This window comes from Oncorhynchus kisutch, linkage group LG25 (genome assembly GCF_002021735.2).
Source record: "Oncorhynchus kisutch isolate 150728-3 linkage group LG25, Okis_V2, whole genome shotgun sequence".
Classification (NCBI taxonomy): Eukaryota; Metazoa; Chordata; class Actinopteri; order Salmoniformes; family Salmonidae; genus Oncorhynchus; species Oncorhynchus kisutch.
Genome location: NC_034198.2, coordinates 45,947,256 through 45,971,255, shown reverse-complemented (window position 1 = coordinate 45,971,255; position 24,000 = coordinate 45,947,256). Strand labels below are relative to the sequence as shown.

Below are 24,000 nucleotides of genomic sequence, written 5' to 3'. Positions count from 1 at the left end.
AATCAATAATATAACCATGATAAATCAATAACATAAATCAATAATATAACCATGATAAATCAATAACATAAATCAATAATATAACCATGATAAATCAATAATATAACCATGATAAATCAATAATATACCCATGATAAATCAATAATATAACCATGATAAATCAATAACATAAATCAATAATATAACCATGATAAATCAATAATATAACCATGATAAATCAATACTATACCCATGATAAATCAATAACATAAATCAATAATATAACTATGATAAATCAATAACATAAATCAATAATATAACTATGATAAATCAATAACATAAATCAATAATATAACTATGATAAATCAATACTATACCCATGATAAATCAATAACATAAATCAATAATATAACCATGATAAATCAATACTATACCCATGATAAATCAATAACATAAATCAATAATATAACTATGATAAATCAATAACATAAATCAATAATATAACCATGATAAATCAATACTATACCCATGATAAATCAATAACATAAATCAATAATATAACTATGATAAATCAATAACATAAATCAATAATATAACTATGATAAATCAATAACATAAATCAATAATCATGAATACGATAGAGAGGGTCCAACAGGAAGCAGGTTGACACGCGAGGGAGGACTCTGACTCTAATCAACACACCTGTAGTTTGAGTGCGAAGGCAGTGGGGTTGGTCTCTGCCAGGTGAGGCTCCACAGCCTCCAGGTGCACCAGGGGGTCAGGGCACTCAGACAGCCTGGTTAAGTGGGGTGCGTCTGGGGCAAGGACCTCCATAGGGCCCTGGGTGGGTAGCTACAGTACAGGGGGTGGCAGCAGGGAGGCGGAAGGGGGTGAGGAGGGGGTGAGGAGCGGGGTGAGGAGGGGGTGAGGGGGGGGGGGGGGGTGAGGAGGGGGTGAGGAGGGGGGTGAGGAGGGGGTCAGCATTGCATAGCAAAGCTTTGGGCAGTGTCAGCAGAAGGTTGGGTGGGGCTGGGTTTCTGAGACGGAGGTATGAGTCGTTTCTTGCTGGCCGGTAGGTAGTTTATGGTAGTTACCTTATGGAAGTTAACTTAAGCCAGGGATTTGAAAGTTTAACCGGGGTAGCATCTACACTGTAGGCCATACAGTATTTAGGGTTGGCACTGTCGCCCTCTACTGTACACATGACACGGACAGAGTTGAGAGGTCACGGCACAGCAAACTGGGAAAGAAAATGTGTCGTAACATTGTATTCTGAGACAAGCCTGACACATGCATATGGAAGACGACGAGAAACACACAGTCATTTCATCAGGTGTATTGATCCATTCCCCTCCAAACGTATTGATTGACAACCAGAGAGTTCGGTGACTCACCACTCCATGATCCCTGTCTGTGCTCTGTGTCCGGTTGAGTGACAGGCTCTCTCTCTTCCTGGTCTTCTCCTTCTCTCCAACGGACCACTCCGGACCGGGCCGAGACCCCTCCGGACCGGGCCGAGAGCCCAGCACCGGGGTCTTCATCTGGGCTGTGATCTGGGCCTCTATCTCCTCAAAGCTCCTAGAGAGAGGGAGAGAAGGAAGGAGGGATGTTGAGGAGAACAGACAGGATCTCTGTGTGGTAGAAGCATTACATTAGTGACTAGAATGGGATAGTGAAATGTTGTTCAGCATACCCTTCTAAATCTGAATGACATTTAGAACTAATTACTAATTACTTTAAAATGCAGTGCTCATGCTGATTATTGTGTGTGACTAAAGTGTGTGTGTGTGTGTGTGTGTGTGTGTGTGTGTGTGTGTGTGTGTGTGTGTGTGTGTGTGTGTGTGTGTGTGTGTGTGTGTGTGTGTGTGTGTGTGTGTGTGTGTGTGTGTGTGTATCTCAGTGTGTTGTACCCTGTGCAGGGAGAGTTCGGTTCTGATCTGTGGTTAGGGTCTGTCACAGAGTCCAGCTTCAAGTAGAGAGCAGAAGGTTTCTTCACAGACAGAGGATGGAGAGAGAGAGAGTGTGAGAGAGGGCAGGAGTGTGTGAGAAAGACAGAGAGTGTGTGTGTGTGTGTGAGTGAGAGAGAGCGTGAGAGTGTGAGAGATAGAGTAGGGGAGAGAGAGAGAGTAGGAGAGGACATTAATACAATTAGACCCGACCAAATCACGAGAAAACAAAAAGACAATTACTTGACACATTGGAAATAATTAACAAAAAACAGAGCAAACTAGAATGCTATTTGGCCCTAAACAGAGAGTACACAGCGGCAGAATACCTGACCACTGTGACTGACCCTACACAGAGAGTACACAGCGGCAGAATACCTGACCACTGTGGCAGAATACCTGACCACTGTGGCAGAATACCTGACCACTGTGGCAGAATACCTGACCACTGTGGCAGAATACCTGACCACTGTGGCAGAATACCTGACCACTGTGGCAGAATACCTGACCACTGTGGCAGAATACCTGACCACTGTGGCAGAATACCTGACCACTGTGGCAGAATACCTGACCACTGTGGCAGAATACCTGACCACTGTGGTAAAATACCTGACCACTGTGGTAAAATACCTGACCACTGTGGCAGAAGACCTGACCACTGTGGTAAAATACCTGACCACTGTGGTAAAATACCTGACCACTGTGGTAAAATACCTGACCACTGTGGCAGAATACCTGACCACTGTGGTAAAATACCTGACCACTGTGGTAAAATACCTGACCACTGTGGCAGAATACCTGACCACTGTGGTAAAATACCTGACCACTGTGGTAAAATACCTGACCACTGTGGTAAAATACCTATCCACTATGGCAGAATACCTGACCTCTGTGGCAAAATACCTGACCACTGTGGTAAAATACCTGACCACTGTGGCAGAATACCTGACCACTGTGGCAGAATACCTGACCACTGTGGTAAAATACCTGACCACAGTGACAGAATACCTGTCCACTGTGGTAAAATAACTGACCACTGTGGTAAAATACCTGACCACTGTGGCAGAATTCCTGACCACTGTAGTAAAATACCTGACCACTGTGACTGACCCAAACTTAAGAGAAGCTTTGACTATGTACAGACTCGGTGAGCATAGCCTTGCTATTGAGAAAGGCCACATGGCTCTCAAGAGAAGACAAAGCGGAACCTTCCCATCTGACTGTGGATAGATACTCACCGATGAAGAAGAGACAATCTTTTCCATGTACTCAATCTCATAGTCGGACACTGATGGAGACAACAGAAAAGACTGAGTTAGAGACAGAAAGAGAAGATAGTCAGAGAAAGAGAGGAATGAGAGAAGAGGAAGAACAGAGACAGTTAAGGCCAGAACTAGACTAGACTAGGCTGGACTAGACTTGGCTGGACTAGACTAGATTGGACTAGACTAGACTGGACTAGATGGGACTAGACTAGACGGGACTAGACTTGGCTGGACTAGACTTGGCTGGACTAGACAAGACGGGACTAGACGTGGCTGAACTCGACTAGGCTGGACTGTGTTTGGCTGAACTAGAGTTGGCTGGACTGGGCTTGGCTGGACTAGGCTGGACTGGGCTTGGCTGAACTAGAGTTGGCTGGACTGGGCTTGGCTGGACTGGGCTTGGCTGGACTAGACTAGGCTGGACTAGACTAGGCTGGACTAGACTTGGCTGGACTGGGCTTGGCTGAACTAGAGTTGGTTGAACTAGACTTGGCTGGACTGGGCTTGGCTGGACTGGGCTTGACTAGGCTGGACTAGACTTGACTGAACTAGAGTTGGCTGGACTGGGTTTTGCTGGACTTGGGCTTGGCTGAACTAGAGTTGGTTGGACTGGGTTTGGCTTGACTAGGCTGGACTGGGCTTAACTAGGCTGGACTGTGCTTAACTAGGCTGGACTAGGCTTGGCTGGACTGGGCTTCGCTGGACTGGGCTTGGCTAGGCTGGACTACACTTGGCTGGACTGGGCTTGACAAGACTAGGCTGGACTAGACTAGGCTGGACTAGACTTGGCTGGACTAGACTTGGCTGGACTGGGCTTGGCTGGACTGGACTGGGCTGGACTGGACTAGACTTGACTGGACTAGGCATGACTGGACTAGACTTGACTGGACTAGGCTTGGCTGGACTAGACTAGACTTGACTGGATTAGGCTTGGCTGGACTAGACTAGGCTGGACTGGGCTTGACTAGGCTGGACTAGGCTTGGCTGGACTGGACTAGGCTGGTCTAGGCTGGACTGGGCTTGGCTGGACTAGACTAGGCTGGACTAGACTAGGCTGGACTAGGCTGGACTGGGCTTGGCTGGACTAGACTAGGCCGGACTGGGCTTGGCTGGACTAGACTAGGCTGGACTGGGCTTGGCTGGACTAGACTAGACTAGGCTGGACTGGACTAGACTTGGCTGGACTAGACTTGGCTGGACTAGACTTGGCTGGACTAGACTAGACTGGACTAGACTTGGCTGAACTAGACTGGACTAGACTAGACTGGACTAGACTTGGCTGGACTAGACTAGACTAGACTGGACTAGACTTGGCTGAACTAGACTGGACTAGACTAGACTGGACTAGACTTGGCTGGACTAGACTAGACTATACTAGGCTAGACTAGACTAGACTGGACTAGACTAGGCTACCCTAGGCTGGACTAGACTGGGCTGGACTAGGCTGGACTAGACTCGGCTGGACTAGACTAGGCTGGACTACCTGGACTAGACTAGGCTGGACTAGACTAGGCTGGACTAGACTTGGCTGGACTAGACTAGATTGGACTAGACTAGACTGGACTAGATGGGACTAGACTAGACGGGACTAGACTTGGCTGGACTAGACTTGGCTGGACTAGACAAGACGGGACTAGACGTGGCTGAACTCGACTAGGCTGGACTGTGTTTGGCTGAACTAGAGTTGGCTGGACTGGGCTTGGCTGGACTAGGCTGGACTGGGCTTGGCTGAACTAGAGTTGGCTGGACTGGGCTTGGCTGGACTGGGCTTGGCTGGACTAGACTAGGCTGGACTAGACTAGGCTGGACTAGACTTGGCTGGACTGGGCTTGGCTGAACTAGAGTTGGTTGAACTAGACTTGGCTGGACTGGGCTTGGCTGGACTGGGCTTGACTAGGCTGGACTAGACTTGACTGAACTAGAGTTGGCTGGACTGGGTTTTGCTGGACTTGGGCTTGGCTGAACTAGAGTTGGCTGGACTGGGTTTGGCTTGACTAGGCTGGACTGGGCTTAACTAGGCTGGACTGTGCTTAACTAGGCTGGACTAGGCTTGGCTGGACTGGGCTTCGCTGGACTGGGCTTGGCTAGGCTGGACTACACTTGGCTGGACTGGGCTTGACAAGACTAGGCTGGACTAGACTAGGCTGGACTAGACTTGGCTGGACTAGACTTGGCTGGACTGGGCTTGGCTGGACTGGACTGGGCTGGACTGGACTAGACTTGACTGGACTAGGCATGACTGGACTAGACTTGACTGGACTAGGCTTGGCTGGACTAGACTAGACTTGACTGGATTAGGCTTGGCTGGACTAGACTAGGCTGGACTGGGCTTGACTAGGCTGGACTAGGCTTGGCTGGACTGGACTAGGCTGGTCTAGGCTGGACTGGGCTTGGCTGGACTAGACTAGGCTGGACTAGACTAGGCTGGACTAGGCTGGACTGGGCTTGGCTGGACTAGACTAGGCCGGACTGGGCTTGGCTAGACTAGACTAGGCTGGACTGGGCTTGGTTGGACTAGACTAGACTAGGCTGGACTGGACTAGACTTGGCTGGACTAGACTTGGCTGGACTAGACTTGGCTGGACTAGACTAGACTGGACTAGACTTGGCTGAACTAGACTGGACTAGACTAGACTGGACTAGACTTGGCTGGACTAGACTAGACTAGACTGGACTAGACTTGGCTGAACTAGACTGGACTAGACTAGACTGGACTAGACTTGGCTGGACTAGACTAGACTATACTAGGCTGGACTAGACTAGACTAGACTGGACTAGACTAGGCTACCCTAGGCTGGACTAGACTGGGCTGGACTAGGCTGGACTAGACTCGGCTGGACTAGACTAGGCTGGACTACCTGGACTAGACTAGGCTGGACTAGACTAGGCTGGACTAGACTTGGCTGGACTAGACTAGATTGGACTAGACTAGAGTGGACTAGATGGGACTAGACTAGATGGGACTAGACTTGGCTGGACTAGACTTGGCTGGATTAGACAAGACGGGACTAGACGTGGCTGAACTCGACTAGGCTGGACTGTGTTTGGCTGAACTAGAGTTGGCTGGACTGGGCTTGGCTGGACTAGGCTGGACTGGGCTTGGCTGAACTAGAGTTGGCTGGACTGGGCTTGGCTGGACTGGGCTTGGCTGGACTAGACTAGGCTGGACTAGACTAGGCTGGACTAGACTTGGCTGGACTGGGCTTGGCTGAACTAGAGTTGGTTGAACTAGACTTGGCTGGACTGGGCTTGGCTGGACTGGGCTTGACTAGGCTGGACTAGACTTGACTGAACTAGAGTTGGCTGGACTGGACTTGACTGGACTAGGCTTGGCTGGACTAGACTAGACTTGACTGGACTAGGCATGACTGGACTAGACTTGACTGGACTAGGCTTGGCTGGACTAGACTAGACTTGACTGGATTAGGCTTGGCTGGACTAGACTAGGCTGGACTGGGCTTGACTAGGCTGGACTAGGCTTGGCTGGACTGGACTAGGCTGGTCTAGGCTGGACTGGGCTTGGCTGGACTAGACTAGGCTGGACTAGACTAGGCTGGACTAGGCTGGACTGGGCTTGGCTGGACTAGACTAGGCCGGACTGGGCTTGGCTAGACTAGACTAGGCTGGACTGGGCTTGGTTGGACTAGACTAGACTAGGCTGGACTGGACTAGACTTGGCTGGACTAGACTTGGCTGGACTAGACTTGGCTGGACTAGACTAGACTGGACTAGACTTGGCTGAACTAGACTGGACTAGACTAGACTGGACTAGACTTGGCTGGACTAGACTAGACTAGACTGGACTAGACTTGGCTGAACTAGACTGGACTAGACTAGACTGGACTAGACTTGGCTGGACTAGACTAGACTATACTAGGCTGGACTAGACTAGACTAGACTGGACTAGACTAGGCTACCCTAGGCTGGACTAGACTGGGCTGGACTAGGCTGGACTAGACTCGGCTGGACTAGACTAGGCTGGACTACCTGGACTAGACTAGGCTGGACTAGACTTGGCTGGACTAGACTAGATTGGACTAGACTAGACTGGACTAGATGGGACTAGACTAGACGGGACTAGACTTGGCTGGACTAGACTTGGCTGGATTAGACAAGACGGGACTAGACGTGGCTGAACTCGACTAGGCTGGACTGTGTTTGGCTGAACTAGAGTTGGCTGGACTGGGCTTGGCTGGACTAGGCTGGACTGGGCTTGGCTGAACTAGAGTTGGCTGGACTGGGCTTGGCTGGACTGGGCTTGGCTGGACTAGACTAGGCTGGACTAGACTAGGCTGGACTAGACTTGGCTGGACTGGGCTTGGCTGAACTAGAGTTGGCTGGACTGGGCTTGGCTGGACTGGGCTTGGCTGGACTAGACTAGGCTGAACTAGACTTGGCTGGACTGGGCTTGGCTGGACTGGGCTTGACTAGGCTGGACTAGACTTGACTGAACTAGAGTTGGCTGGACTGGGTTTTGCTGGACTTGGGCTTGGCTGAACTAGAGTTGGCTGGACTGGGTTTGGCTTGACTAGGCTGGACTGGGCTTAACTAGGCTGGACTGTGCTTAACTAGGCTGGACTAGGCTTGGCTGGACTGGGCTTCGCTGGACTGGGCTTGGCTAGGCTGGACTACACTTGGCTGGACTGGGCATGACAAGACTAGGCTGGACTAGACTAGGCTGGACTAGACTTGGCTGGACTAGACTTGGCTGGACTGGGCTTGGCTGGACTGGACTGGGCTGGACTGGACTAGACTTGACTGGACTAGGCATGACTGGACTAGACTTGACTGGACTAGGCTTGGCTGGACTAGACTAGACTTGACTGGATTAGGCTTGGCTGGACTAGACTAGGCTGGACTGGGCTTGACTAGGCTGGACTAGGCTTGGCTGGACTGGACTAGGCTGGTCTAGGCTGGACTGGGCTTGGCTGGACTAGACTAGGCTGGACTAGACTAGGCTGGACTAGGCTGGACTGGGCTTGGCTGGACTAGACTAGGCCGGACTGGGCTTGGCTGGACTAGACTAGGCTGGACTGGGCTTGGTTGGACTAGACTAGACTAGGCTGGACTGGACTAGACTTGGCTGGACTAGACTTGGCTGGACTAGACTTGGCTGGACTAGACTAGACTGGACTAGACTTGGCTGAACTAGACTGGACTAGACTAGACTGGACTAGACTTGGCTGGACTAGACTAGACTAGACTGGACTAGACTTGGCTGAACTAGACTGGACTAGACTAGACTGGACTAGACTTGGCTGGACTAGACTAGACTATACTAGGCTAGACTAGACTAGACTGGACTAGACTAGGCTACCCTAGGCTGGACTAGACTGGGCTGGACTAGGCTGGACTAGACTCGGCTGGACTAGACTAGGCTGGACTACCTGGACTAGACTAGGCTGGACTAGACTAGGCTGGACTAGACTTGGCTGGACTAGACTAGATTGGACTAGACTAGACTGGACTAGATGGGACTAGACTAGACGGGACTAGACTTGGCTGGACTAGACTTGGCTGGACTAGACAAGACGGGACTAGACGTGGCTGAACTCGACTAGGCTGGACTGTGTTTGGCTGAACTAGAGTTGGCTGGACTGGGCTTGGCTGGACTAGGCTGGACTGGGCTTGGCTGAACTAGAGTTGGCTGGACTGGGCTTGGCTGGACTGGGCTTGGCTGGACTAGACTAGGCTGGACTAGACTAGGCTGGACTAGACTTGGCTGGACTGGGCTTGGCTGAACTAGAGTTGGTTGAACTAGACTTGGCTGGACTGGGCTTGGCTGGACTGGGCTTGACTAGGCTGGACTAGACTTGACTGAACTAGAGTTGGCTGGACTGGGTTTTGCTGGACTTGGGCTTGGCTGAACTAGAGTTGGCTGGACTGGGTTTGGCTTGACTAGGCTGGACTGGGCTTAACTAGGCTGGACTGTGCTTAACTAGGCTGGACTAGGCTTGGCTGGACTGGGCTTCGCTGGACTGGGCTTGGCTAGGCTGGACTACACTTGGCTGGACTGGGCATGACAAGACTAGGCTGGACTAGACTAGGCTGGACTAGACTTGGCTGGACTAGACTTGGCTGGACTGGGCTTGGCTGGACTGGACTGGGCTGGACTGGACTAGACTTGACTGGACTAGGCATGACTGGACTAGACTTGACTGGACTAGGCTTGGCTGGACTAGACTAGACTTGACTGGATTAGGCTTGGCTGGACTAGACTAGGCTGGACTGGGCTTGACTAGGCTGGACTAGGCTTGGCTGGACTGGACTAGGCTGGTCTAGGCTGGACTGGGCTTGGCTGGACTAGACTAGGCTGGACTAGACTAGGCTGGACTAGGCTGGACTGGGCTTGGCTGGACTAGACTAGGCCGGACTGGGCTTGGCTGGACTAGACTAGGCTGGACTGGGCTTGGTTGGACTAGACTAGACTAGGCTGGACTGGACTAGACTTGGCTGGACTAGACTTGGCTGGACTAGACTTGGCTGGACTAGACTAGACTGGACTAGACTTGGCTGAACTAGACTGGACTAGACTAGACTGGACTAGACTTGGCTGGACTAGACTAGACTAGACTGGACTAGACTTGGCTGAACTAGACTGGACTAGACTAGACTGGACTAGACTTGGCTGGACTAGACTAGACTATACTAGGCTGGACTAGACTAGACTAGACTGGACTAGACTAGGCTACCCTAGGCTGGACTAGACTGGGCTGGACTAGGCTGGACTAGACTCGGCTGGACTAGACTAGGCTGGACTACCTGGACTAGACTAGGCTGGACTAGACTTGGCTGGACTAGACTAGATTGGACTAGACTAGACTGGACTAGATGGGACTAGACTAGACGGGACTAGACTTGGCTGGACTAGACTTGGCTGGACTAGACAAGACGGGACTAGACGTGGCTGAACTCGACTAGGCTGGACTGTGTTTGGCTGAACTAGAGTTGGCTGGACTGGGCTTGGCTGGACTAGGCTGGACTGGGCTTGGCTGAACTAGAGTTGGCTGGACTGGGCTTGGCTGGACTGGGCTTGGCTGGACTAGACTAGGCTGGACTAGACTAGGCTGGACTAGACTTGGCTGGACTGGGCTTGGCTGAACTAGAGTTGGTTGAACTAGACTTGGCTGGACTGGGCTTGGCTGGACTGGGCTTGACTAGGCTGGACTAGACTTGACTGAACTAGAGTTGGCTGGACTGGGTTTTGCTGGACTTGGGCTTGGCTGAACTAGAGTTGGCTGGACTGGGTTTGGCTTGACTAGGCTGGACTGGGCTTAACTAGGCTGGACTGTGCTTAACTAGGCTGGACTAGGCTTGGCTGGACTGGGCTTCGCTGGACTGGGCTTGGCTAGGCTGGACTACACTTGGCTGGACTGGGCTTGACAAGACTAGGCTGGACTAGACTAGGCTGGACTAGACTTGGCTGGACTAGACTTGGCTGGACTGGGCTTGGCTGGACTGGACTGGGCTGGACTGGACTAGACTTGACTGGACTAGGCATGACTGGACTAGACTTGACTGGACTAGGCTTGGCTGGACTAGACTAGACTTGACTGGATTAGGCTTGGCTGGACTAGACTAGGCTGGACTGGGCTTGACTAGGCTGGACTAGGCTTGGCTGGACTGGACTAGGCTGGTCTAGGCTGGACTGGGCTTGGCTGGACTAGACTAGGCTGGACTAGACTAGGCTGGACTAGGCTGGACTGGGCTTGGCTGGACTAGACTAGGCCGGACTGGGCTTGGCTGGACTAGACTAGGCTGGACTGGGCTTGGTTGGACTAGACTAGACTAGGCTGGACTGGACTAGACTTGGCTGGACTAGACTTGGCTGGACTAGACTTGGCTGGACTAGACTAGACTGGACTAGACTTGGCTGAACTAGACTGGACTAGACTAGACTGGACTAGACTTGGCTGGACTAGACTAGACTAGACTGGACTAGACTTGGCTGAACTAGACTGGACTAGACTAGACTGGACTAGACTTGGCTGGACTAGACTAGACTAGACTGGACTAGACTTGGCTGAACTAGACTGGACTAGACTAGACTGGACTAGACTTGGCTGGACTAGACTAGACTATACTAGGCTGGACTAGACTAGACTAGACTGGACTAGACTAGGCTACCCTAGGCTGGACTAGACTGGGCTGGACTAGGCTGGACTAGACTCGGCTGGACTAGACTAGGCTGGACTACCTGGACTAGACTAGGCTGGACTAGACTTGGCTGGACTAGACTAGATTGGACTAGACTAGACTGGACTAGATGGGACTAGACTAGACGGGACTAGACTTGGCTGGACTAGACTTGGCTGGACTAGACAAGACGGGACTAGACGTGGCTGAACTCGACTAGGCTGGACTGTGTTTGGCTGAACTAGAGTTGGCTGGACTGGGCTTGGCTGGACTAGGCTGGACTGGGCTTGGCTGAACTAGAGTTGGCTGGACTGGGCTTGGCTGGACTGGGCTTGGCTGGACTAGACTAGGCTGGACTAGACTAGGCTGGACTAGACTTGGCTGGACTGGGCTTGGCTGAACTAGAGTTGGTTGAACTAGACTTGGCTGGACTGGGCTTGGCTGGACTGGGCTTGACTAGGCTGGACTAGACTTGACTGAACTAGAGTTGGCTGGACTGGGTTTTGCTGGACTTGGGCTTGGCTGAACTAGAGTTGGCTGGACTGGGTTTGGCTTGACTAGGCTGGACTGGGCTTAACTAGGCTGGACTGTGCTTAACTAGGCTGGACTAGGCTTGGCTGGACTGGGCTTCGCTGGACTGGGCTTGGCTAGGCTGGACTACACTTGGCTGGACTGGGCTTGACAAGACTAGGCTGGACTAGACTAGGCTGGACTAGACTTGGCTGGACTAGACTTGGCTGGACTGGGCTTGGCTGGACTGGACTGGGCTGGACTGGACTAGACTTGACTGGACTAGGCATGACTGGACTAGACTTGACTGGACTAGGCTTGGCTGGACTAGACTAGACTTGACTGGATTAGGCTTGGCTGGACTAGACTAGGCTGGACTGGGCTTGACTAGGCTGGACTAGGCTTGGCTGGACTGGACTAGGCTGGTCTAGGCTGGACTGGGCTTGGCTGGACTAGACTAGGCTGGACTAGACTAGGCTGGACTAGGCTGGACTGGGCTTGGCTGGACTAGACTAGGCCGGACTGGGCTTGGCTGGACTAGACTAGGCTGGACTGGGCTTGGTTGGACTAGACTAGACTAGGCTGGACTGGACTAGACTTGGCTGGACTAGACTTGGCTGGACTAGACTTGGCTGGACTAGACTAGACTGGACTAGACTTGGCTGAACTAGACTGGACTAGACTAGACTGGACTAGACTTGGCTGGACTAGACTAGACTAGACTGGACTAGACTTGGCTGAACTAGACTGGACTAGACTAGACTGGACTAGACTTGGCTGGACTAGACTAGACTATACTAGGCTGGACTAGACTAGACTAGACTGGACTAGACTAGGCTACCCTAGGCTGGACTAGACTGGGCTGGACTAGGCTGGACTAGACTCGGCTGGACTAGACTAGGCTGGACTACCTGGACTAGACTAGGCTGGACTAGACTAGGCTGGACTAGACTTGTCTGGACTAGACTAGATTGGACTAGACTAGACTGGACTAGATGGGACTAGACTAGACGGGACTAGACTTGGCTGGACTAGACTTGGCTGGACTAGACAAGACGGGACTAGACGTGGCTGAACTCGACTAGGCTGGACTGTGTTTGGCTGAACTAGAGTTGGCTGGACTGGGCTTGGCTGGACTAGGCTGGACTGGGCTTGGCTGAACTAGAGTTGGCTGGACTGGGCTTGGCTGGACTGGGCTTGGCTGGACTAGACTAGGCTGGACTAGACTAGGCTGGACTAGACTTGGCTGGACTGGGCTTGGCTGAACTAGAGTTGGTTGAACTAGACTTGGCTGGACTGGGCTTGGCTGGACTGGGCTTGACTAGGCTGGACTAGACTTGACTGAACTAGAGTTGGCTGGACTGGGTTTTGCTGGACTTGGGCTTGGCTGAACTAGAGTTGGCTGGACTGGGTTTGGCTTGACTAGGCTGGACTGGGCTTAACTAGGCTGGACTGTGCTTAACTAGGCTGGACTAGGCTTGGCTGGACTGGGCTTCGCTGGACTGGGCTTGGCTAGGCTGGACTACACTTGGCTGGACTGGGCTTGACAAGACTAGGCTGGACTAGACTAGGCTGGACTAGACTTGGCTGGACTAGACTTGGCTGGACTGGGCTTGGCTGGACTGGACTGGGCTGGACTGGACTAGACTTGACTGGACTAGGCATGACTGGACTAGGCATGACTGGACTAGACTTGACTGGACTAGGCTTGGCTGGACTAGACTAGACTTGACTGGATTAGGCTTGGCTGGACTAGACTAGGCTGGACTGGGCTTGACTAGGCTGGACTAGGCTTGGCTGGACTGGACTAGGCTGGTCTAGGCTGGACTGGGCTTGGCTGGACTAGACTAGGCTGGACTAGACTAGGCTGGACTAGGCTGGACTGGGCTTGGCTGGACTAGACTAGGCCGGACTGGGCTTGGCTGGACTAGACTAGGCTGGACTGGGCTTGGCTGGACTAGACTAGACTAGGCTGGACTGGGCTTGGCTGGACTGGACTAGACTAGGCTGGACTGGGCTTGGCTGGACTGGGCTCGACTAGGCTGGACTATGCTTGGCTGGACTGGGCTCGACTAGGCTGGACTAGGCTTGGCTGGACTAGACTTGGCTGGATTGGGCTTGGCTGTATTAGGCTAGACTTGGTTGGACTAGGTTAGACTAGGATGGACTAGGTTAGACTAGGAAGGACTAGATTAGACTAGGTTGGACTGGGTTAGACTAGGTTAGACTAGGTTGGACTAGTTTAGACTAGGTTAGACTAGGTTGGACTAGGTTAGACTAGGTTAGACTAGGATGGACTAGGTTAGACTAGGATGGACTAGGTTAGACTAGGTTGGACAGGGTTAGACTAGGTTGGACTGGGTTAGACTAGGTTGGACTGGGTTAGACTAGGTCTAGGGTCAGGGTTTAGCAGAGTACTGGGTAGGGTTGCTCTCCTCTCCTGATCTAGGTCAGGGTTTAGCAGAGTACTGGGTAGGGTTGCTCTCCTCTCCTGATCTAGGGTCAGGGTTTAGCAGAGTACTGGGCAGGGTGGGTAGGGTGGCTCTCCTCTCCTGATCTAGGGTCAGGGATTAGCGGAGTCCTGGGCAGGGTGGGTAGGTTGGCTCTCCTCTCCTGATCTAGGGTCAGGGTTTAGCAGAGTACTGGGCAGTATGACTCTCCTCTCCTGATCTAGGGTCAGGGTTTAGCAGAGTACTGGGCAGGGTGGGTAGGGTGGCTCTCCTCTCCTGATCTAGGGTCAGGGTTTAGCAGAGTACTGAGCAGGGTGGGTAGGGTGGCAGGATAGCTAGCTGCTCAACGTCAAATAGAAATCAATAGCGATGCTGCTAACAGCATGCAGACATTAACTTACCTCGACTGTTGACAAAAGCTGTGAGGTCCTCATGGGGGTCAGAGGTTATCTCTGCCTCCCTGGATGCCCACTTGTGGTTGGCTGAGGAGACCAGCTTCTCTTTTTGATTGGAAGAAGAGGCCAGCTTCTCTTCATCTGTTGCGTGGTCGTCCTGTAGCGGGGGGATAGGAGACTGGGCTTCATCTACTGGGGTGAGCTCCTGGAGCGGTAGGAAGGAGGAGGTGAGGAGGTGAGGAGGTGTGTGTGTGTGTGTGTGTGTGTGTGTGTGTGTGTGTGTGTGTGTGTGTGTGTGTGTGTGTGTGTGTGCCTGTAAGTCTGTGTGTGTGCCTGTGTGTGCCTGTGTGTGTGTGTGAGTGTGTGTGCCTGTGTGTGTGTTTGTGTGTGTGTGTGTGTGTGTTTGTGCGTGTGTGTGCCTGTGTGTGTGTGCATGTGTGTGTGTGTGTGCGTGCGTGCGTGTGTTTGCCTGCGTGTGTGTGCCTGTGTGTGTGTGTGTGTGTGTGTGTGTGTGTGCCTGTGTGTGTGTGCCTGTGTGTGTGTGTGTGTGTGTGTGTGTGTGTGTGTGTGTGTGTGTGTGTGTGTGTGTGTGTGTGTGTGTGTGTGTGTGTGTGTGTGTGTGTGCGTGTGTGTGTGCGTGCGTGCATGTGTAAGTGAGAGAACACAGACTGACTTGTGATGATACATCAGACATGGGCGATCTCTTTGGGGACCTCTTGACTCTGAAAGTATTACTGGGAGAGGAAGGGGGAGGAAGGGGAGGAAGGGGGGGAAGGGGAGGAAGGGGAGGAAGGGGGAGGAAGGGGGAGGAAGGGGAGGAAGGGGGAGGAAGGGGAGGAAGGGGGAGGAAGGGAGAGGAAGGGGGAGGAAGGGGAGGAAGGGGAGGAAGGGGAGGAAGGAGAGGAAGGGGGAGGAAGGGGAGGAAGGGGAGGAAGGGGGAAGAAGGGGGAGGAAGGGGAGAGAGAAGTAGAGGATCAGAACAAGTCTTCCCCTGCAGAGACTTCATCAATGAATACTTCATCAATAAGTCAAACCTTAATCAATACGTCAACTCTATTGTCTTTTTAAGAACAAGAGGCATATTACTCTCCCTCCTGTTGTGTATATGTTTAGCTCAATAAGATGTGTACTAGTCATTCACAATACAGGGGGGATATTGAAAATGATAATGATTTCCGCATGCATGGTGTGAAGCAGTATCATCAAAACTCAAAAAGCATAATACTCACATGTTGTTGAACTGACATGTTTCAGGATTTAGCGTTGCTAGTTTAGTTAGCGTACATTGTGTTTAATTTGACTAGAATTACAGTAGGTTGGAAGTCAATTTCTGCCCCCCCCCAAAAAAAATTGCTACCATGATTCACTTTAATGGTATACATTAGTCTGGGGTTGCCAAACCTCCCCTCGGGGACCCCCCAGACATTTCAAACCCCCCCTCGGGGACCCCCCAGACATTACAAACCCCCCCTTGGGGACCCCCCAGACATTACAAACCCCCCCTCGGGGACCCCTCAGACATTACAAACCTCCCCTCGGGGACCCCCCAGACATTACAACCCCCCCCCCCCCTCGGGGACCCCCCAGACATTACAACCCCCCCCCCCCCCCTTGGGGACCCCACAGACATTACAAACCTCCCCTCGGGGACCCCCCCAGACATTACAACCCCTCCCCTCAGGGACCCCCCCAGACATTTCAAACCTCCCATCGGGGACCTGCACACGATTCAAACCCCCCCTCGGGGACCCCCCAGACATTACAACCCCCCCTTGGGGACCCCCAGACATTACAACCCCCCCCCCCCCCCCTTGGGGACCCCCAGACATTACAAACCCCCCCTCGGGGACCCCCCAGACATTTCAAACCTCCCATCAGGGACCTGCACACGATTCAAACCCCCCCTCGGGGACCCCCAGACATTACAACCCCCCCTTGGGGACCCCCAGACAGTACAACCACCCCCCTTGGGGACCCCCAGACATTACAAACCCCCCCTCGGGGACCCCCCAGACATTTCAAACCTCCCATCGGGGACCTGTACACGATTCAAACCCCCCCTCTGGGACCGCCAGACATTACAACCCCCCCCCCCTTGGGGACCCCCAGACATTACAACCCCCCCTTGGGGACCCCAGACATTACAACCCCCCCCCCCCCTTGGGGACCCCCCAGACATTACAACCCCCCCTTGGGGACCCCAGACATTACAACCCCCCCCCTTGGGGACCCCCCAGACATTACACCCCCCCCCCCCTCCCAGATGTTTCACTATTTAATTTTAGCCCTGAACTAGCAAAACTGATTCAAGTAGTCAGGGGCTTGAGGATTAGTTGAATCAGGTCCTAGTTCTGGCATAAATCAAATGCATAGAAAGGCTGCATTAGGCAACAGACGCCAATGTTAATTCTTTGCTAAGTTAGCGTGTTAGCGAGTTAGCGTGTTAGCGTGTTAGCGTGTTAGCGTGTTAGTGTGTTAGCGTGTTAGCGTGTTAGTGAGTTAGTGTGTTAGCGTGTTAGTGAGTTAGTGTGTTAGCGTGTTAGCGTGTTAGTGTGTTAGCGTGTTAGCGTGTTAATGTGTTAGCGAGTTAGCGAGTTACTGTGTTAGCGTGTTAGCGATATGAGATGAATAGTTCAAACTAATGCTGTCTTGATACCAGTATTGGGATACTAATATACCAGATTTTCTAGAAGCAGATTTCACTCTATAGTCCTTTAAGACCTACTTTTGTAAAATAGTGAGCGAGTTTGTTTTGCTCGGTGCCCATTAGTCCAACTGTGGCACCGGGTAATGCCAAGCGAACCGGGCCCATTGTGTTCTAGACCACACAGAGACACTGCTCCTCAATAGAGAAGGTTCTACCGTGTGAATGTTCTCTTTGCCTTGGAGAAGGGGTGCACCTGTACAAGACAGGTTACATTTATATGGCAGGATGCTCATTGAAGAAAATGGGCATGGTAGAGCTTCTCTGATTGGTTGGTTTTGCATGGTAGAGCTTCTCTAATTGGTTGTCTTTACGTTACTGTTGTGTTAATAGGGAGGAGGACAGGGTTGAAAAATGTCCCACGTTTTCCAGAAATCCTGGTTGGGAAGATTACCAGAATTTCAGGAGAACTTGTGAATTTGGGGAAAGTTAGAAGGAGATGAGCACGACGGGGCTACATGCTCTCTCTGAGAGTAGGATGTTTAGAAAAACTGAAACATTATTTACATAAACAGTTAGGGGTCAAAACAGTCCTGCTGCCATTCCTGTACTTACAACAGACAACACAGAGAGGAACCCTTCGACTTCCTGTGGCACACGAGAACACACAGACAGGTGACAGAGAGACAGACAGGAGACAGAGAGACAGGCAGGTGACAGAGAAACAGACAGGAGACAGAGAGACAGACAGGTGACAGAGAGACAGACAGGTGATAGAGAGACAGACAGGAGACAGAGAAACAGACAGGTGACATAGAGACAGACAGGAGACAGAGAGACAGACAGGTGACACAGAGACAGACAGGTGACATAGAGACAGACAGGTGACAGAGAGACAGACAGGAGACAGAGAGGTGACAGAGAGACAGACAGGAGACAGAGAGACAGACAGGAGACAGAGAGACAGACAGTTGACAGAGAGACAGACAGGTGACAGAGAGACAGACAGGTGACAGAGAGACAGACAGGAGACACAGAGACAGGTGATAGAGAGACAGACAGGTGACAGAGAGACAGGTGGCACAGACAGACAAACACATTCACACACACACACACACACACACACACACACACACACACACACACACACACACACACACACACACACAGCTAAAATAATTCAGTACTAAATGTACAAACAGAAACACATAAACAAATGACAATGTGAAAGTGCCTTATAACCACCTAATAATGCAATGGTATTTAAACTTACGATTTGATTGGTTTCTTCTTGGTCTTGGCCGGTTTGTTCTGGTTGTGGTCCTCCAGCTCCCTAACTTCATCGTTATCGTTATCAACCTCGTCGTCATTGGCCGACACCTCGAAAGAGGCGGAGCCAGAGGCAGCCTTGGGTGGAAACGCAGCCGTCCTATTGGACGAACCCTTGAAGGAGTTGACAGCTGACTCATTGAAGGTGTCAGAGTCAAAACTATAGGAGGGTTTGTTCAGCTCGGGAGAGATAGGGATCCCACTGTTAGAGCCGAACGGGTTGAAGTTAGGGTCGTCCCACTGAGCCGGGTCAGAGTTATAGGAGGGCTTAGAGACGGGGATGTCATCGGGGATTAGGCTGTTGTCTAGGGGTTCAGATGGGGGCTGGACGGCCTTCTTCAGACCCATCCTGGGCTTCCTTAGTGGCATCTGATAATAATAAAAAATACATCATATTAATAATGATAGTTTTTAATTTTAAGCGCTTTTCAAAACACTCCAAAGTAACTTTACGTAGTCAGCAATATAATCAGGAAAAATAAAAATCAAACACACAGATTAAACATGAAGACCAAGGGGAGCACTAAACATGATGACAGACTAGAGTCCAAATCCAACTGGGATTTCTGGAAGATCAGGGAATTTGGGGAAAGTTCAAAGAATTTTGCAACCCTATGACAGACAGACCTTGGAGCCTGCTTTTTTGCCCAGCTTCTTGGGTGGTGGAGAGGCCTTAGGAGGCTCCTCGAGGGTCTCCTCAGAATAGTCAAACTCCAGTCTGACCGCCCCTGAGGTTCGAATAGGGGGGCTGGTTGAGGGAAGAGTTGACTCGGCGTTAGGGGGCTCTGGGGGGTTAGAGACAACGGACAGCACGCCTCCTTTACTACCCAACGGCGGGGAGTTAGCGACTTTACTCCCTCCGTTGTTGAATGGGTCGATGTCTTCAAAGTTGTCTGGGTCCCATTTGTAGGTCCCACTCAGGGGAGAGCCTTCGCTGCCTGGGGGGGCCTCCGGCACGGAGATGGGGGTGTCCTCCTGTCGGTTGGGTATAGAGATAGCTGGGGTCGGAGTCAGAATAGAAGTAGGGGCCAGGATTAGTTGATTATCTGTCTCTGGGCTAGTGTGATTGGTCTCTTCAGTGAGCGAGGCGGAGTCTACTGTGGCTCCTCCTGCTTCCAGATCCTCAGAGACCAATAGGGGTCTGGCTGCTCTGGTGGGCTCGGCACTCTTCTCCAGCTCCGGTGTGGTTCCGGAGGACGGCAGTTGGGGGCTCTCTAGGTTAGAGCTCTGCCTGGGGAGAGGCTTCTTTTTCAGGGAGCCGCATGGGCGGAGAGGCCCCTTCTTGGAGGGTCTGCGGAGAGTCCCTGGAGCACTCTCAGTACCACTGTCAACACTAAAGGCCTCAGCTAAGGGACGGGAGTCTCCGATTGAGATGGAGGATCCTCCGCCGTCTAGGGGGCCGGAGCCGTCTAGCTCCCCAGCCTGGAGGCTCAGAGAGCGGGTTAGAGTTGATCGGCTCTGGGCCTCAGCAGCAGCAGCAGCAGCAGCTATGAGCTGGTCTAGGTTATAGGCTCCGCTAGCAGCTATGGGCTTGTCCTCGTCAAAGACTATGGACAGGGAGCTACCATGGTGACCTTTAGCCTCTGACCCGGGTTCACCGTCTGCCTCAGAGTCACAGCCAAGACCTGGAGGAACAGATAAATATAAATGATAGGTAATATATAGTCATGACACAATCCCGATATGGTGTTTGAATGATCAAATCAAATCAATCAAAATCAAATCTAATTTTATTTGTCACATACACATGGTTAGCAGATGTTAATGCGAGTGTAGCGAAATGCTTGTGCTTCTAGTTCCGACAATGCAGTAATAACCAACAAGTAATCTAACTAACAATTCCAAAACTACTGTCTTATACACAGTGTAAGGGGATAAATAATATGTACATAATGATATATGAATGAGAGAGAGAAATGACATTCTTCTGATGCTTGTTAGTTGTATTCGTTTGAGAGAGAGAGAAACATATGTTTCCATTGCAATAAAGCCCTAAAATGTTATTGAGAGAGAGAGAGCGACTGTACAACACTGTATATATGCAGTAGGTGAAGATGTATATATACAGTAGGTGAAGATGTATATATACAGTAGGTGAAGATGTATATATACAGTAGGTGAAGATGTATATATACAGTAGGTGAAGATGTATATACAGTAGGTGAAGATGTATATATACAGTAGGTGAAGATGTATATATACAGTAGGTGAAGATGTATATATACAGTAGGTGAAGATGTATATATACAGTAGGTGAAGATGTATATATACAGTAGGTGAAGATGTATATATACAGTAGGTGAAGATGTATATATACAGTAGGTGAAGATGTATATATACAGTAGTGAAGATGTATATATACAGTAGGTGAAGATGTATATATACAGTAGGTGAAGATAGGTGAAGATGTATATATACAGTAGGTGAAGATGTATATATACAGTAGGTGAAGATGTATATATACAGTAGGTTGAAGATGTATATATACAGTAGGTGAAGATGTATATATACAGTAGGTGAAGATGTATATATACAGTAGGTGAAGATGTATATATACAGTAGGTGAAGATGTATATATACAGTAGGTGAAGATGTATATATACAGTAGGTGAAGATGTATATATACAGTAGGTGAAGATGTATATATACAGTAGGTGAAGATGTATATATACAGTAGAGTGAAGATGTATATATACAGTAGGTGAAGATGTATATATACAGTAGGTGATGAGTATATATACAGTAGGTGAAGATGTATATATACAGTAGATGAAGATGTATATATACAGTAGGTGAAGATGTATATATACAGTAGGTGAAGATGTATATATACAGTAGGTGAAGATGTATATATACAGTAGGTGATGATGTATATATACAGTAGGTGAAGATGTATATATACAGTAGGTGAAGATGTATATATACAGTAGGTGAAGATGTATATATACAGTAGGTGAAGATGTATATATACAGTAGGTGAAGATGTATATATACAGTAGGTGATGATGTATATATACAGTAGGTGAAGATGTATATATACAGTAGGTGAAGATGTATATATACAGTAGGTGATGATGTATATATACAGTAGGTGAAGATGTATATATACAGTAGGTGAAGATGTATATATACAGTAGGTGATGATGTATATATACAGTAGGTGAAGATGTATATATACAGTAGGTGAAGATGTAATATATACAGTAGGTGAAGATGTATATATACAGTAGGTGAAGATGTATATATACAGTAGGTGAAGATGTATATATACAGTAAGGTGAAGATGTATATATACAGTAGGTGAAGATGTATATATACAGTAGGTGAAGATGTATATATACAGTAGGTGAAGATGTATATATACAGTAGGTGAAGATGTATATATACAGTAGGTGAAGATGTATATATACAGTAGGTGAAGATGTATATATACAGTAGGTGAAGATAGGTGAGATGTATATATACAGTAGGTGAAGATAGGTGAAGATGTATATATACAGTAGGTGAAGATGTATATATACAGTAGGTGAAGATGTATATATACAGTAGGTGAAGATAGGTGAAGATGTATATATACAGTAGGTGAAGATAGGTGAAGATGTATATATACAGTAGGTGAAGATAGGTGAAGATGTATATATACAGTAGGTGCAGATGTATATATACAGTAGGTGAAGATGTATATATACAGTAGGTGCAGATGTATATAACAGTAGGTGAAGATGTATATATACAGTAGGTGAAGATAGGTGAAGATGTATATATACAGTAGGTGAAGAGTGTAAGATTATATATACAGTAGGTGCAGATGTATATATACAGTAGGTGAAGATGTATATATACAGTAGGTGCAGATGTATAATACAGTAGGTGAAGATGTATATATACAGTAGGTGAAGATGTATATTACAGTAGGTGCAGATGTATATAACAGTAGGTGAAGATGTATATATTACAGTAGGTGAAGATGTATATATACAGTAGGTGAAGATGTATATATACAGTAGGTGAAGATGTATATATATCAGTACGGTGCAGATGTATATATACAGTAGGTGAAGATGTATATATACAGTAGGTGAAGATGTATATATAACAGTAGGTGAAGATGTATATATACAGTAGGTGCAGATGTATATATACAGTAGGTGCAGTATATATACAGTAGGTGAGATGTATTATATCAAGTAGGTGGAGATGTATATATACAGTAGGTGAAGATGTATATATACAGTAGGTGAAGATGTATATATACAGTAGGTGAAGATGTATATATACAGTAGGTGAAGATGTATATATACAGTAGGTGCAGATGTTATATACAGTAGGTGAAGATGTATATATATCAGTAGGTGAAGATGTATATATACAAAGTAGGTGAAAGATGGGTATATATACAGTAGGTGAAGATGTCTATATACGTAGGTGAAGATGTATATATACAGTAGGTGAAGATGTATTATACAGTAGGTGAGATGTATATATACAGTAGGTGAAGATGTATATATACAGTTAGGTGAAGATGTATATATACAGTAGGTGAAGATGTATATATACAGTAGGTGAAGATGTATATATACAGTAGGTGAGATGTATATATACAGTAAGTGAAGATGTATATATACCAGTAGGTGAAGATGTATATATACAGTAGGTGAAGATGTATATATACAGTAGGTGAAGATGTATATAGGCGGGGGGGAGTGCGGTGAAGATGTATATATACAGTAGGTGAAGATGTATATATACAGTAGGTGAAGATGTATATATACAGTAGGTGAAGATAGGTGAAGATGTATATATACAGTAGGTGAGATGTATATATACAGTAGGTGAAGATGTATATATACAGTAGGTGAAGATGTATATATACAGTAGGTGAAGATGTATATATACAGTAGGTGAAGATGTATATATACAGTAGGTGAAGATAGGTGAAGATGTATATATACAGTAGGTGAAGATGTATATATACAGTAGGTGAAGATGTATATATACAGTAGGTGAAGATGTATATATGCAGTAGGTGAAGATGTATATATGCAGTAGGTGAAGATGTATATATACAGTAGGTGAAGATGTATATATGCAGTAGGTGAAGATGTATATATACAGTAGGTGCAGATGTATATATACAGTAGGTGAAGATGTATATATACAGTAGGTGAAGATGTATATATACAGTAGGTGAAGATGTATATATACAGTAGGTGAAGATGTATATATACAGTAGGTGAAGATGTATATATACAGTAGGTGAAGATGTGTATATATACAGTAGGTGAAGATGTGTATATACAGTAGGTGAAGATGTATATATACAGTAGGTGAAGATGTATATATACA

At 48.8% G+C, this 24,000-nt stretch overlaps 1 protein-coding gene across 3 annotated transcripts in view; it reads right to left on the bottom strand.

The window, feature by feature from the left end:
* The window catches only part of LOC109886008 (transforming acidic coiled-coil-containing protein 2), a 129,318-nt gene that overhangs the window by 36,376 nt on the left and 68,942 nt on the right, over positions 1–24,000 (bottom strand). For 2 of the 3 annotated variants that reach the window (XM_031804943.1, XM_031804942.1), the window contains exons 3-9: positions 19,282–20,279; positions 18,599–19,023; positions 15,355–15,415; positions 14,688–14,838; positions 3,164–3,213; positions 1,890–1,969; positions 1,374–1,557 (exon numbers count right to left, since the gene is read on the bottom strand). In XM_031804943.1, the coding sequence (XP_031660803.1) occupies positions 1,374–1,557; positions 1,890–1,969; positions 3,164–3,213; positions 14,688–14,838; positions 15,355–15,415; positions 18,599–19,023; positions 19,282–20,279 (1,949 nt within the window). Of the gene's footprint in view, positions 1–1,373; positions 1,558–1,889; positions 1,970–3,163; positions 3,214–14,687; positions 14,887–15,354; positions 15,416–17,940; positions 17,974–18,598; positions 19,024–19,281; positions 20,280–24,000 lie in introns of all 3 variants that reach the window. The other variant, XM_031804941.1, reaches the window with a different exon arrangement.